This window comes from Populus alba, chromosome 17, assembly GCF_005239225.2.
Source record: "Populus alba chromosome 17, ASM523922v2, whole genome shotgun sequence".
NCBI classification, from domain to species: Eukaryota; Viridiplantae; Streptophyta; class Magnoliopsida; order Malpighiales; family Salicaceae; genus Populus; species Populus alba.
Genome location: NC_133300.1, coordinates 18,622,163 through 18,638,726, shown reverse-complemented (window position 1 = coordinate 18,638,726; position 16,564 = coordinate 18,622,163). Strand labels below are relative to the sequence as shown.

At 37.5% G+C, this 16,564-nt stretch overlaps 1 protein-coding gene across 1 annotated transcript; it reads left to right on the top strand.

Moving 5' to 3' along the window:
- The first annotated feature begins 9,549 nt into the window (after positions 1-9,549).
- On the top strand, positions 9,550-11,034 carry LOC118031717 (uncharacterized). The gene is made up of 3 exons (XM_035036209.1): positions 9,550-10,016; positions 10,122-10,309; positions 10,418-11,034. Exons 1-3 carry the CDS (start codon positions 9,550-9,552, stop codon positions 11,032-11,034), a joined length of 1,272 nt encoding a protein of 423 aa, XP_034892100.1.
- The last annotated feature ends 5,530 nt before the right edge of the window (positions 11,035-16,564 follow it).

Below are 16,564 nucleotides of genomic sequence, written 5' to 3'. Positions count from 1 at the left end.
AATTAAAGGAAAATGATATGAGAGTGTGTTTGGCAAAACACAAACTCTTAGCCCAAAAAAATAGGACACCTGGGCTTAAGGCCTAGGCCTAGCCTATTTTCTATGATTCTTCTTCTTCTTCTTTTCCTCTTTTTAGGTTGGATCTAGCTCAGTCGTATGGGTTGGCCTGATTTAGTAGGCTTGGCTTTCTCATTGGCCCGACCCAATCACCAAACTGGCCATTATCAATAGGCATGCATGAATTGTTCAGGCACACTTGTTACAAGAATAGGGTAATTAAAATGCCAACGGGGAGAAAGAAAGCTTACTTGCTTCAGTCGTTGTTGGAGACGAGTGTGTTTGGGAGTGTGATAACATTGTTTTTTTAAAGTGTTTTTTACTCAAATATATTTTTTTTATTTTTTAAAATTATTTTTAATATCAGCACATCAAAATAATTTGAAAGTACTAAAAATTATTAATTTTAAACAAAAAAAATTAATTTTTTTTCATATATTTTTAAAACATAAAAATAAACATGTCCAAGGCTGAGGTGATGCTGGTTTGGACGACGCTCCTTTTCTCCTCCACTTCGTTTCTGTCTGTTTCTCTTCAGTCGTCCTTCTCTTTGGTTTCACTGTTTTTTTGTGTTAGTTGCTCTCTCTGTATGGTCTTTCCTCTGTTTTTTTTTCGTTTCTGGTCCCTTTATATCTCTATGTCGTCCTCTGAGCTCTCTTCATCCTTTTTCTCCCCAGTTTCTCCTCTCCTTCCTTTGTCTATGTTTTTTTGTCTTTTTGTCCCCCCTTTTGCTTGCCCTCTACTTCTGCTTTTATAAGGCTTCTTGAGGGAAATTTGATCATTTTCTTCCTAGGATCGTGATCTTCGTGTAAAGATAGAATTGACTCCGTGTTTGGTTGGATTCGGACACCAACAGTCCCGCCATTGCTGGACTGTTGGTGATGGTTTCCTTAGCGTTAATGGCGCATTGTGGCGGCGAAGGAAGACTGTAACAGAATGGGATAGATTTGACTGTGTTGATGGGTCTTAATAGATGCCATTTCATTTTTCGTTCTTTTTTCTTCTTTTGCTAGCGGGTTCCTCTACTTCAAAGAGGAAGAGGATGAACAGTCCTTGGAATTACATCTGTCGCACGTGTACGACGCTGCGGCGATCGCCCACCACCAACCCTTCATGATGGTGTTGATGTTTATCTATCTATTGTGGAAAACAAGGTGAGACAAGGAATTCTTTGTCTCTAAGTAGTAAAAAAATGACCGGGAGTCGCCACCTAGTATTCTGGTTACTAGGAACCCTTACTGGTCTTTAGAGATCAGGTACGGAGACTGGTTGCGTAAAGGGAAGGTGTTAGCACCCCAACTACGCCCTACCTAAGGTAGGCTGCATTGTTTTGTCTAATAAAATCTAAGTCATGTTTTGGTTTCTTATTGTTCAGAATATGCATTACGTGTAATGTCATACCCCGGATTATATTGTCCGAAAAAAGAAATTAAATATCCAAAATACGCATTACATGTAATGTCATGCCCCGGATACTCAGAGATAAACAAAATAAAATTTTTGTTTGTTTTTGAAATTTTGGCCAATGTTCTCTTGACTTTAATAAACTGGTTATTAAAGCCAAAATGCATGCTAAATATTGATTTTTGATGTATATAAAAACACAACATGATTTTTTAGCTTGGAGACACTTGGCCGTATGCACCAAAAACAATTTTTTTTTTTTTTTGTATTTTGTATTTTTGAAAGTTTTGACGAAAACCGTGTATTTTAACATTGGATTTTTGTATTTTTAGCAACAAAAATGCTGCTTGATATTAATAAGAAATACACGGGAAACTTGTAAAATTACAAACAACTATATTTTTTGAAAAAAAAATCTCACTTCTTTTTCTTTTTTTTTTATTTAAAAAAATAATAAAAAATAAAAAATAATTGGGCCGGATCTGGCCCAACCATCCTGGGCTGGGCCTGACCCAGCCCAAATACTGTGGGCTGGACCCAACCCAGCCGCGTGGGCTGGGCTGATGTTCCAGCCCACCAGCCGAAAGGCTGGTTACTGTGTTCAGCAACACAGTAACCAGCAAATAATAAGGTAGTTACTGTGCCCAGCACAGTAACTACCGAATTATTTTCATTTTTTGCTGCAGAACGTGATTCACGTTCTGCATGCAAAAAATGAAAACAGCAGGGAATATACAAACGAAAGGCAGTGGGGGGAAGACGATTACCTGGAGCGGTGGCGACGCTGGCGGCAGCGGGGGCGGCAGAGGTGGTGGAATAGTCGGCTACTGTCTCCTCTGTTTCCCTTCTCAGTTACTTTCCTCTCAGTTTTTTTTCCGTTGTTCCCTCTCTCTGTTCTGCTCCTCTTCTTCTTCTCTGGTTCTGCGGTGGCGATGGCAGTGTCGATGATGTAGGATGGCGGTGGCAGCTGCTGTTGCACTTCTTCTCCGGTATTTCTTCCTCTGTCACTTTCTGTTCTCCTTCTTCAGTTTCTCATTTTCTCTCCTCTGACGTTCCCAAAACTCCTTCCCAGCTTGCTCACTTTTTTCCTTTTCTTTCTCTCTTTCGGTTTCTCAGACAAAACCCAACGTTCTCTCTCTTGGTTTCCCTTCAAAACGTTCACAGCTTTCCCCCCACTCTTCTTCCCTTCTTCCCTCTGTAACACTCCTCTCAGGTGGTTCCCAGTTTTCCCTTCTTTCCTTAGTCTTTCTCTCTTTCGGTTTCTTTCAAAAAAACTTCTCGGTTCTCTCTCTCGGTGTTTTCAAAAAATCAATCACAGTTTCTCTCCCTTTTCCTTCCTTTTTCTCTTTCGGTTTCTCCAACAAACATTCACAGCTTTCCCCTCTTCCCTCCTTTTTTTTTTTCATTTGCACTCCCTCCTCTGGTATTTATAGGCAGAGGAGGGAAGGGCCACCTTACCCCTGCCATGGTGCAGGGTAAGGTGAGCCGGAGATCACTCGCAGCTTTCGGCGCCTGACTTTTCATCATGGTGGCGTGTGGCAGGGTCTGTGTAGGCATGGGTCGTGGCCGGCTTTTCTGGTTTTAGGAGAGAGGGAGAGGACCGAAAGGCAGGGGAGCATTTCTTCTTCTTCCTCTGTTCCCTGCGTGTGCAGGGGAAGAAGAAGAACTTATGGTGCCGTTCAAAACGGCACCGTAAGCCTCTTTTTTAACATTACATGAAACGGCGCCGTTTTGGCCAAAACGCGCCGTTTCATTTAAAAGGAAAATGGCGCCAAAATGCATCAATTTCAGTTCAGCCCTTCAATTTGCGCGCCGTTTTCATTGTAGTCCTTGGTTTTGGATTTCTGCGATTAAGTCTTTAATTGGCCACCAGACTTCAATATGTATGCAATTAAGCCCCTGATTTGACCCAATCAACTTTAAAAATATATAATTTGACCCCAGAACTTCAATTTCTTCCAATTAAAACCCAAATTGACTTAAAAATCAAATTTTCTTGCAATCAAACCCTCCAATAATTCAATTAAACCTTCAATAAAATTTAATTGAGTCCATAAACATCTGATTTTGTACTTTTCTTCCTCAAATAAAATTTCCTTAATCAATAGGGCTCTTACTAGTCAATGATATACTGCTAAATTTTGACATTTATATCTTTGAACCTCCTCAACCATTTTTTTTTAATTTTTATTATTCTCTTTTCTTATGCGGGGACCCAAAAATGGGTTACGACAACATCTTCGACTGAATTGAGCATCTTCATTTTGCCCCTTGAAGCTCTGATATTTAGTGATTGGGCCCTTATTCATGAAAATCTTTTCTTTCTTTTAATTTTGCTTATGGATCAATTGCAATTGATCCCTAGATTTTTACATCATTTACAAAAAAGTTCTTGATTTCAAATTTAATCAATTCAGTTTTTAATTGATTTCTTAACTTTTAATTCTTTCAAAATTACCCCTGAAAAAATCAATTAACTCTCATATAATATCAATGCCTATTCACCTTGGTCCCTGAAATTTTAATTTCTTGCAGTTTTGATCACAATTGACCCTGACTTTGATATTCTTCAATTAAGCTCCTGATTGCCTTAATTAAATTAATTTAAAGTTTAATTAAAGCCTGGAGCTTAACAATTCTTTCAAAAAAAAAAATTGTCAAATTGACTTCCAACTTTTATAATTTCATCCTTATTAGTCTTCAAACTTTCAATTTGTGTTGTCTTGACCTAATTTTCAAATTATTATTTATTTGGAATTTTTATTTATTATGTTTTTTTATTGGAAACCCAAAATTGAATTATGATAATAATAATAATAATAATAATTAAAAAAATTAACCAATAGGTCAAGTTTCTCCTTGGTCAATTTTTAAACAAATCATTCATATTTTTAAACCTTTTGTGGTTACCTTTTTGGTAATGTAACTAGTTAATTTACTTCTCGTACTATGTTGTGGATTGAACTAATTTTTTTCTTTAATTTGAGATATTATTATTAAACACGGTTTAGTGAGTCAAACTTGAAACTCTCGACTCGAATTCTTATCAAGCTCAAACTTTTAATTAAATTGTGAGAGAGTTATCTTGATATTACTTGGTTGATTTGGTGAGTCCCAAAAAATCAAAAGATAAAACAATTGACATAAAAAACAAAGACTAGTTGCTCAGGTTTAATTGTAACCTAGATGATTGTAAAAAAGAGGTTAGATTGTTTTTTTTTTTTAAATGAAGCTCACATTTGTTTCTTCAAACACATTTTTATTTTAATTATATGATAAAAAAAATGAAAATAAATTCAAAATCAATCTAATATTAAAAGATAAAATTAATAAAAAAAAAATATTCCAAAATCCAATGCTAAAAGTTTTTTTAATATAAAAAGGTTTGGCTAGGCACACAAACCACAGTGGCCTATAGTATCAGGGCCTTAAAAAAAGTCATTACTATTGAAATTCTCTTATTAAATGGAAACTATCAATGTAAACCCAGAGAAAAAAAATTAAGGTTGGATTAAATTAAAGAAAATAAACTAAACTAAAAAGAAGTGGGGGCAAAACGAATACACTTAAAGAAAATGGGGCTTAAATACAAATAAGAATAATTATAAAGCATAAGTACTCCTCTTCTCACCAAAAATAGATCTGCAAATAACGTAAATAAAGAAAAGAGGGAGTTTTTATATTCATTTTTACAAATCAAGAGAGAAACACCAAAATTTCAAAAACCCATCCAAGATTAAGGGTTATAGGTGGAATAGACACTGGTGGGAAAGTGATTAACAAGAAAAATTAAACAAGAAGAGAATAGGGGAGGGTCGGTTGTCATTAGAAAGAAAAGGAGAGATCAAAACCTTGATTCGTACCGGGTAAGATAGTCTAAACTTGCTCTTAGGAGTCATTTTAAGTCAATTATGAATTGATGCCTGGATGTTAATTTATAGATTTGAGTTCTTAGACTTGAATTAAGGAAAAAGTATGAGTTGTTAAATTAAAGAACTTAATGTGTTGTACATAAATGGAAAGGTTGATAAATTTGGACAGTTTCGTCTCTTGACTTTCAGAAAGATTTCAGGTAGGAGGATGAAGGAATTATGATTAGGTTCGTCATACAAATTTTAGTTTTAGATGTTGGCTAACTAATGAAATTAGTCTTCCTCAACTTGGAGTTATAGAACTCCAACTATGGGTCACCAACCGAGACTAGATCATGACAGACCCTATAGGGTAGTAGGTCTAGTTCGTTGATGAGAAATTTTGACTGTCTTAGAGGCAGAATTGGGTTCTCCTTCCTTCAGAGAACTTGTAGCCACATGTCTTAGCTTTCCAACAAAACTAATCTTGTTTGAATCGGAGTTCTACAACTCTAGATATTGTTAAAAATTTGAAGATAGGTTGGAGAGTAATAGTTGGACAGTAACCGCTCAAAAACAATACAGTAATAGTTCAATGTCTAGACAGTAAAAGTTCAAAAATGAGACTGTAACAATTCAAAAATGAGACAGTAACAGTTCAATGTCTAAACAGTAACAGTTCAATGTCTAGAGAGTGACAGTTCGGGATTTAAGTAGAAATAGTTTATATATATATATAAAGGAATGATAACTGTGGTTGGACAAAGAATGACAATATTAATGGGTGAAATGAGAAAAATGTAAAATATTAAGAAATGACTAAAAAAAAACTTATTGGTTGTTGATATGGTTATAATAAAACATATCTAGTTTTATTGCAGGAGAAAATTTATGAGATAAACTTGTGAATTTCAGGAGAGACCACATGCATGGTGCAACAACAGTAGCAAGGGAGCACGACTAAAGCTTTTATTGCAGGTAGGTGAATCGCACCTATAGTTCCTAGTTAATTTCATGATTTATTTATATTACCAATGTGAAATGTGAATTACTGAATATATGTGTGTTGTAACCCAATTTTGGATTCACCAAGTTTTTCTCGAATGTTATTTTATTTCTATTATTATTTATAAAAATCCAAAAAAAATAAAAAAGTTTAAAATTCAAAAAAATATTTGTTCTCGAGTCAACCGCATCTTTCCATCAAAACCGAGTTCACCAGGTCAATACTGGTCAAATCATGTCGGCCAGGGAAAAAATGAGTTTTCAGGCTGTTTCGGGTCAAAACCGTCATTTTCGACAAAAAAACCGAGTTCATCGGGTAAATACGGGTCAAACCATGTCGACCGGGATGAAAAATAAGTTTCAGGTCATTTTGGGTCAAAACTGTTATTTTGTTGTCAAAACCCGGTTCACTGGGTTGATACCCATTGAAAGTTTTTTTTTATGTTTTGACATAATTTTCGGTAATTAAAATTGATTTTTAGCGTTGAGTCGGGCTTTTTTCTAATACTGATTTGAGTTTTTAATTTTATCTATATAAATATTTATTATTATATATAATAAAACAAAAAAACTTTTTTTGTCATATTAGGCATATTAGGTAATATTAGGCATATTAGGTAATGTTAGGGAGAGACTTTTTTTTTTTTTTCCTTACAATTAGGCAATAATTAGGCAGAAATCAACTATTCACTGGCTATAAATAGCCGTGACAATCGTGAGTAAAAGAGAGGGGAAAAAAGAAAAAAAGAGGAGCGGACGCAGGGGAGAAAAGAAAAGAATTGTTACTGTGCATATTTTATAGTTTTTTCTTGACAGGAGTAGGATATTTTTTTTAAAAAAAACAATTTAAAAAAATACCAAATATATCCCAACTCATCTCAGCCATTAAAATAATCCAAGACTTAATCCCGTTGCGCCACGTCATCCGGTGTACCGAATTTTGGTTCGCCGCGTCACACCGGATCTAAACCCAGACTCATCCAGACCGTCCGATCGACCTCAGATCAAGCCAATCACAGCCATCCGATCTATTCATCCGAGATCCAACGGTGTATAGAGTTTGGCAGTACAGGTGTATCGTGCACGCGTCCACACCATAGCGTGACTCAGGACTCTCTCTCTCCTCTCGCCGGCGACGCCCTCTCTCTCATCCGATCTCCACTTTCCGGCCACCTACAGCCTCCGCACCACCGCATAAAGGTTGATCCACTGGTTTAAAGCAAAACCCCGGCGTTTTTAGCCGTTTTCGCCGCCTCATCTGGCCGGAAAGAGACCGCGAACGTTGCCGGCCACCGAAGCTTCAAGTCGACGATTCTCCCTCGTCAGCCATCAACGACCGTCGAGACCACCACCATCAGAATCCTTTCCCTCAGATCTACCAGGATCGACGGTTCGTTTCCCAGAAATCTCGCCGGGAAACTTCGCCAGTGCCAACAGTAGCCGCGCGTGAGCCACACGCGCCGCCAGTGGCATTTTCGTAAATTCCTGAGAAATCCGAGGGTATTTCGGTCTTTTACATGTACAGGGGTACTCAGGTAATTTTTGTTGAATTCCTAACATTTTATTTTATGTAAATATTTGTAAATTTTTATTGCATGTTGTAAAATAAAACAAAAAAAAACAAAAAACAAGTATAAAAAGAATAACGACGCGGGTCCAACGCCCATCACATCATGTTACCGTTCGTGGGTCCAAAGCCCAATTTTCGAATATAATTATACCCATATCTCAACAATATCAAAATATTTGTTTTTATAAACAAATATTGTTTGTGGACACGTCTCTTTTTATAGAAAAGGACCGATGTCAAATAAAAACTTTAAAAACCAGACAAATATGGATTATGTCCATAATTTTATTTTTTTGGTAACTCGGACGTAAATCTCCTTTTTAGGGTTAAACGTCGATATCTTAGACGAGTCTCCTATTTTTAGGGACTGATGTCATTTTTAACGTGTCTCCTAATTTTAGGGACCGACGTTAACTATTTTATAAAACAAAACAAAAATTACAAATAATCTCAAAATATAATAGCATTTGAATCAAATATAAAAACACACAAGTAAGGGTAACCTTTCTTTTGAAAGGATGTTTTAAGGGTGGTGTCTACCTTCCCTTAATCATAACTAACCCAGTACCTGAATCTCTGGGACCAGTGTCTAATTTGGGATTTCTAGTTCCCTCAAATTACTAGATGGCGACTCCAATAAAATCTATTTCCCCCAATAATAAAAAAAATCTTTTTTTGTTAAACAACAACAAAAAGAGCGGAGCCGTCGCCCGACGTCGTGTATCGACAGAATGGCGACTCCACTGGGGATAGGGTTGAACCAACTGCTTGTGTGTGCTTTTCATTTTTTTTTTATTGCTATTTATTTTTTGAGTATTTATTTTATTTGCACTATTTATTTTATGCAATATCAATTGTAAATCATTTCATTTTTTAATTACACATGCATGTTATTTATTTGTGTATTCACACACTTAACAGTGAACCCATAAAAGCTCTGGACCCGAGCTCGTCCTTTTTAAGATTAGAAAAGAAAGATTCAGGTGGCAAGTGTGACATATGTCCACTGATGCTCATATGGACTTTCGCTTGGATTGTAACTCACCCTATATAACGGGTATTGTGGAATTTTCTTCCCATACTCATGTTGTATAAGGTTAAGAGGCCGACTACCCCATGGGTAATTCGGGCAATCTAAGAACCAAAAAAATATCTTCAGGGATAGACTAAACTAAGCCAAATCTTATGAGCTAGATCCTATCAATTAAGATAACCTTTTAGGACACAAACAAATGTCAATGCATTAACATGCATGTTTATATATATTTCATATTCTCATTAAATCTCCACCGATCCTTATAGGAAGTGTGAAAAAAAAAAAAACATTACTATTGAGGAATTTTTGACCAGATCAAAATTGAACCAACATGATAAAGGGGATTGTTTGCCATCGGAACATGACATCAAATTTCTCCCCTAAATCGGTTCAAGTCCCTGTAGGTTTGGAGTCCTCAGTGAGAACTTTTTTAAGAGAATTTGATCTGGTCTGTTCCTCGTCATAAGTTAAAGTAAAATTTGAAACCAATAACAATCATGCATACACCATATGACAATTTGCATCCATTTGTGCATTTCATTTAGTTTACTTGCATTCACTCAGGTTAAAATATAGATCCCCCAAAGGGCCGTAAAATTCATTACACTCGACAACGAAAGAAGATAATGGAGAACGAAGAAAGGGCACACCTGGAGGCTCATTATCAAAGAGAGTTGGAGAACATGAAAAATGATATAGCACGACTTACGAGTCTACTCGAGCAGGCCCTAGTAGCCAAGTCTGGGGAAGGTACCTCTACTCAGCCAGCAGTTGCAACTCCATCTATATCTATGCCAGCAGCTCCCTTTGTATTCCCGCCTCAAAATTTAGGGGCAAATCCCTCTGCATTTGAACAGCAGTTCACTGCCAATGTTCCACCAGCACAAGTGCCAGTTACTGTAAATCTGGCAACTGATGACCCACAAAGGATGAAATTCTCTGAAAATGTCGATTATGATAAATTGACCGCTCTAGAAGAGAGATTGAAGGCAGTAGAAGGGGCAGACTTATATGATCCTGTTTATGCTGCAGAAATGTGTTTAGTTCCAAATGTAGTTGTACCTAGAAAATTTAGGGTACCAGAATTCATCAAGTATACTGGAACTGAATGCCCAGTCACTCATCTTAAATCTTATTGCAATAAGATGGCAGAAGTAGTGAATGATGAGAAACTTCTCATCCATTTCTTTCAAGACAGTCTTTCTGGATCAGCATTAAGCTGGTATACAAGGCTGGATAACACCAAGATCAGAAAGTGGAAAGATTTGGTAAAAGCCTTTGTGGAGCAGTATAAATTCAACATGGAGGTAGCCCCAGACAGGTCAAGCTTGTTAGTCATGGAGAAGGGCAACAAAGAGACTGTCAGAGAATACGCTTTGAGATGGCGTGAAAAAGCATCTCATGTGCAACCCTCTTTGTTAGAAAAAGAAATGGTCACTCTGTTTTCTAACACTTTTAAATCTCCATACTTTGAACACCTGGTGGGTAGTTCAGCTCAGCATTTCTATGATGCTGTAACTATCGCTGAGAGAATAGAACAAGCGATAAGAGTGGGGAGAATGTCAGAGCCTACTGAGAAGAAAGGCTTTACAGGGAAGAAGGATTCTGAGGTGAACAACGTGGAAGGAGTGTATAAGGGTAAGAAAACAAATTACCACCATTATAACTTCCAAATGCCTACCCAACAAGTTGCAAGTGTCAACTTCACTAAACCTTTCCCTAACAACCAACAAAGCCAACCAAATGACCAACAAAGTAACCAGATTGTTAATCCTCCAAGAAGGATCTTTCAAAGAACCCAGGAACGATTGCCACCATTACCACTTCCCTTAGGAGAAATGTACTCAAAGTTGTTGAGTATTGGGCAAATAGCCCCTATTCCCTTAACCCCACTGCAACCTCCATACCCAAATTGGTATAAGCCAGATCTGAAATGTGAGTATCATGCTGGCGCTGCTGGGCATAACATTGAAAGTTGTAATGCATTTAAGAACAAGCTTTTGCAATTGATAAAAGCTGGATGGATATCTTTTGATGATGCACCAAATGTGAAGTCCAACTCTTTGCCCAATCATGCAAGACAATTCAAAGAAGGGGATCTTGTACTATGAAAATCTTGCCATTACCAAGTGAAGACCGAAGCAAGTGGGCACCAAACTATGAAGGCCCATATGTAGTGAAGAAAACACTATCTGGAGGAGCTCTGTTGTTAAGTAAGATGGATGGAGATGATTTACCTAGGCCTGTGAACTCTGATTCTGTGAAAAAAGTATTATGTATGATGGTTTCATCCAATCAAATCAATAAAGTTTTGGCCAGGAAATTCTCTTTGCATTATACCTCACCAAAAAGCCCATGCATGATCTCAATGGCTCAACAATTTGATATTTCAAACTTTTTTTACAGGAGAATCCATTCTTCTTAAATGGGGTTTTAAAAGAACTGATTTTGTTTGTGATTTCAATGAAATAAATCAATGATTTTGTTTGGAATAATGTTCAGAACAACTCCCTTGAAAGAGATGACCAAACAAGTCAAAAACATGCAATCGGAACAACTATAACCCAAATCATGTCTTGGATCCACATTTTATCAGCATGAATAATGGTTGGTAGTACATTAGTTTGTCATGGACTCCAAAACATGGTCTCTTACAAATCCAAAGCATTACATTGGATGTGGACAAAGTTTATTGGTTTTAACTGATCTTACTTGAAATGAGGAAAGGCCATCTTTGATATTCCTTTCACTTTCTTTAAAATTATCCTTTGCAGTCCCAATTTGAGCCGAGTCTATTTAAAGCCTTTTCTTTCACAAGAACCTTAACTAAGATCACACCCTACACTAGGGGGCAAAAAGAGAAATATGACTAAGAGAATTGTCTTGAAGGCATGTGAGCTTACAAAGAAAGTCTGACAACAAAGAATGCAATAAAACTCCAAACAATTGAGAGAATTCCTGACAAATATGGGAATAACAAAAGAAAACAGAAGTTCTTCATTTGAATATTTATCGTCATTTTTGTTGTCAAGGTAGCAAAAGAAAATGCCAAGACAAGAGAATAGTGATCTATAGTTTATAAGCCCTTAAACACTTTTTTGAGCTTATGGAATACTTTTTCTTTTATAGCCTTGAGCCATGAAATACATTACGTGCCTTTGAAGTCCTTTCTAATCAAGTAAGCAACCTAGATCAATAAATGGTGTTCTCAAAATATAAGAAACTTTTCCATAAAGAGGCATGGCGTAGCAAATAATTACTCATTATTATTCATGCTGTTAAAAAGAGTGTTTCTAAAGATAAAAGGCAAATTGCTTCTTTTGTCTCAAAATACCTTCAAGCAATCGCTTGAACACTTTGAAAACCAAAGCAGAAGGTCATCTCATCACTTACCTTCATCTTAGATTACTTTTACCAGGAGATTTGACATAAAGCCCCAGAGTTGCCTGAACATTGTTATAAACAGACATTGAGAGTTTCAGTTTTCGAGAACAAAACAGATCTTTTGAAAAATCATTTTTGAAAAAAAGGTTTTCTTTGTAAGAAAAATGAATATATGGCACACTACAAGGCACCATCAGAAAATCAGAGATTCTAATGAAAATAAGAGCAAAGGAGGAAATGGAATGAGGCAGTTAATTCTCCCAGGGGGTAGAGAAGCAGTTACCAGATCCGTAATGGCACAAAGAAATTTGCTTCCCTAGTGGAAAATACAACTATGGGCTTCTTCTAGCATGAGGACTGAAATAGTATGATTTCCAGTATCTATGAAAGGAGATTGTTGACTCTCACAATATGATCAGTTAGACAACAAGATAACTGATACATCTTTAGTAAAAGAAATGCAGATGAAATCCTAGGACAATGTCGGGCCACGGAGAAGCTGATTCTCTCAATGAAGTTACCAATAGAGAAACGTGCAGTGACTGTTGGGAAACTCAAACAAAGCTTATCTTAGAAAATGGACAACATGGGTCAGCTTGAGTAGACTTGAAGTACGCGTAAATCAAAAGAGCTCACTCAAAGTCGAAACCCTTAAACAAGATGAATGGGGATTTATATTTCAAAAACAGGTAAGATGCATTGCATATCATCTAACTTCACGAGCATTGCATATTTGTTTTGCAGATATTTCACGAAACAAAACTCCTCACGGGATCCAACGAGACTCGGATGAAATGACGTCCTTCTAAATCATATCAAGTATGACAATTCCACACAGGCAAAATTCATGAATGAAGATGAGAAGATGGATTTTTATTCATAGGCATAATGGTTTACAAGTACAAACGTTAAACACTGCGAGGATGATTAGGGATATTTTCATCTTGATGGCCAATCATGCCTCAGAATTCCTCAAATTGCTTATGCATGCGCTCCATCTCTTCCTCGAACTCGAGGTGTCGAGTGTTAACATAGTCCCTCCAAAAGTCAACACGTGCATTGAGCTCTTGGTTTCTCCTCTCCAATTCGTTCCTATAACGTCTCTCATCATGGAGCCTTTTCCTTAAATTCTCAATCTAATTATGGAGCTCGGGAATTTGAGTATTCAACTCAAGTCTTCTGGCATGAAGACGCTCCGCAACATTCACCAAAGACGAAGTAGCTCTGACACTAAGAGCAAGTGACTGATTCACTACTTCAATATCGGTCCTCGCTGCCATCATCATTTCATCACGAGGAAGGATCATGTCTCTAGCCACGGCTACAGCGGTATCTTCATCGTCCATTACAGTATCCTCTATTGTAACTGGACGACCATTCACTTCAAAGGTAGTACGCCAAACTACAGGCTCTACCGCAGGAACAAGGTTTGGATTAGCATTGGAAGAAGAGGAAGACATGGTTAAAACTTCAAAAGTTAAGAACTTTGAGAGTGTTGAAAATGTGAGAAGTGGATGATGTCTTTTGCCAAATATTGCGTGATTTATAAGGAATTTGCTCCGGCCATCATTTTCAATAGAAGATCAGATCTTAGCCGTAGATACAAGACTTCCTTGGGAAGCTTTCCTCATCTTTTGGGATCCATTTACAAATCAAATCCCAACCGTACATACAAAACTTTCTTGAGAAGCTTTCCTGATCCATTCACAACTCAGATCTCAGTTGTACATATAAGACTTTCTTGAGCGTCGTCTTTGAGATTGATTTGCAAATCAGGTCTCAACTGTACATGTAAGACTTTCTTGAGTGTTATCTTTGAGATTGATTTGCAAATCAGATCTCAGCTTTACATATACGACTTTCGTGAGAAGCTTACATCATCTTTGAGATCGATTTACAGATCAAATCTCAACCGCACAGGTATGACTTCCTTTAGAAGTTTTCATCAACCCTGAAGCTCATTCACTTTCAAGCATTTTATCATCGGGCAGGTCGCCTGGAACAATTAGACCACTTGCGAGTTTCCTCGCATTTTTTTTTCATTTATCGGGCAGGTCGCCTGGAACAATTTGACCACTTGCGAGTTTCCTCGCATTTTATCAATCGGGCAGGTCGCCTGGAACAATTAGACCACTTGCGAGTTTTCTCGCATTTTTTTTCATTTATCGGGCAGGTCGCCTGGAACAATTTGACCACTTGCGAGTTCCCTCGCATTTTATCATCGGGCAGGTCGCCTGGAACAATTAGACCACTTGCGAGTTTTCTCGCATTTTTTTCATTTATCGGGCAGGTCGCCTGGAACAATTAGACCACTTGCGAGTTCCCTCGCATTTTATCATCGGGCAGGTCGCCTGGAACAATTAGACCACTTGCGAGTTCCCTCGCATTTTTTTTCATTTATCGGGCAGGTCGCCTGGAACAATTTGACCACTTGCGAGTTCCCTCGCATTTTATCATCGGGCAGGTCGCCTGGAACAATTAGACCACTTGCGAGTTTCCTCGCATTTTTTTTCATTTATCGGGCAGGTCGCCTGGAACAATTAGACCACTTGCGAGTTTCCTCGCAATTTTTTTATTATTTATCGGGCAGGTCGCCTGGAACAATTTGACCACTTGCGAGTTCCCTCGCATTTTATCATCGGGCAGGTCGCCTGGAACAATTAGACCACTTGCGAGTTTCCTCGCATTTTTTTCATTTATCGGGCAGGTCGCCTGGAACAATTAGACCACTTGCGAGTTTCCTCGCAATTTTTTTATTATTTATCGGGCAGGTCGCCTGGAACAATTAGACCACTTGCGAGTTCCCTCGCATTTTATCATCGGGCAGGTCGCCTGGAATAATTAGACCACTTGCGAGTTCCCTCGCATTTTTTTTCATTTATCGGGCAGGTCGCCTGGAACAATTTGACCACTTGCGAGTTCCCTCGCATTTTATCATCGGGCAGGTCGCCTGGAACAATTAGACCACTTGCGAGTTTCCTCGCATTTTTTTTCATTTATCGGGCAGGTCGCCTGGAACAATTAGACCACTTGCGAGTTTCCTCGCAATTGTTTTATTATTTATCGGGCAGGTCGCCTGGAACAATTAGACCACTTGCGAGTTCCCTCGCATTTTATCATCGGGCAGGTCGCCTGGAACAATTAGACCACTTGCGAGTTTCCTCGCATTTTTTTTCATTTATCGGGCAGGTCACCTGGAACAATTAGACCACTTGCGAGTTTCCTCGCAATTTTTTTATTATTTATCGGGCAGGTCGCCTGGAACAATTAGACCACTTGCGAGTTCCCTCGCATTTTATCATCGGGCAGGTCGCCTGGAATAATTAGACCACTTGCGAGTTCCCTCGCATTTTTTTTCATTTATCGGGCAGGTCGCCTGGAACAATTAGACCACTCACAAAATTCTTTGCTTCCATTTTCACCATCGGGCAGGTCGCCTGGAACAATTAGACCACTCACAAAATTCTTTGCTTCCATTTTCACCAGCGGGTAGGTCGCCTGGAACAGTTAGACCTGGGTATTTTTCAACACCGCCATCGTTTTTCTTTACAAAACTTACTATGCAAAGTCAAAAGAAAATGAATTTTCCAATGTCTTTGCACCGTAAGCATTGTAAAGAGGGGGAAACTGTTGTAACCCAATTTTGGATTCACCAAGTTTTTCTCGAATGTTATTTTATTTCTATTATTATTTATAAAAATCCAAAAAAAATAAAAAAGTTTAAAATTCAAAAAAAATATTTGTTCTCGAGTCAACCGCATCTTTCCATCAAAACCGAGTTCACCAGGTCAATACTGGTCAAATCATGTCGGCCAGGGAAAAAATGAGTTTTCAGGCTGTTTCGGGTCAAAACCGTCATTTTCGACAAAAAACCGAGTTCATCGGGTAAATACGGGTCAAACCATGTCGACCGGGATGAAAAATAAGTTTCAGGTCATTTTGGGTCAAAACTGTTATTTTGTTGTCAAAACCCGGTTCACTGGGTTGATACCCATTGAAAGTTTTTTTTTATGTTTTGACATAATTTTCGGTAATTAAAATTGATTTTTAGCGGTTGAGTCGGGCTTTTTCTAATACTGATTTGAGTTTTTAATTTTATCTATATAAATATTTATTATTATATATAATAAAAAAAAAAAACTTTTTTGTCATATTAGGCATATTAGGTAATATTAGGCATATTAGGTAATGTTAGGGAGAGACTTTTTTTTTTTTTTTCCTTACAATTAGGCAATAATTAGGCAGAAATCAACTATT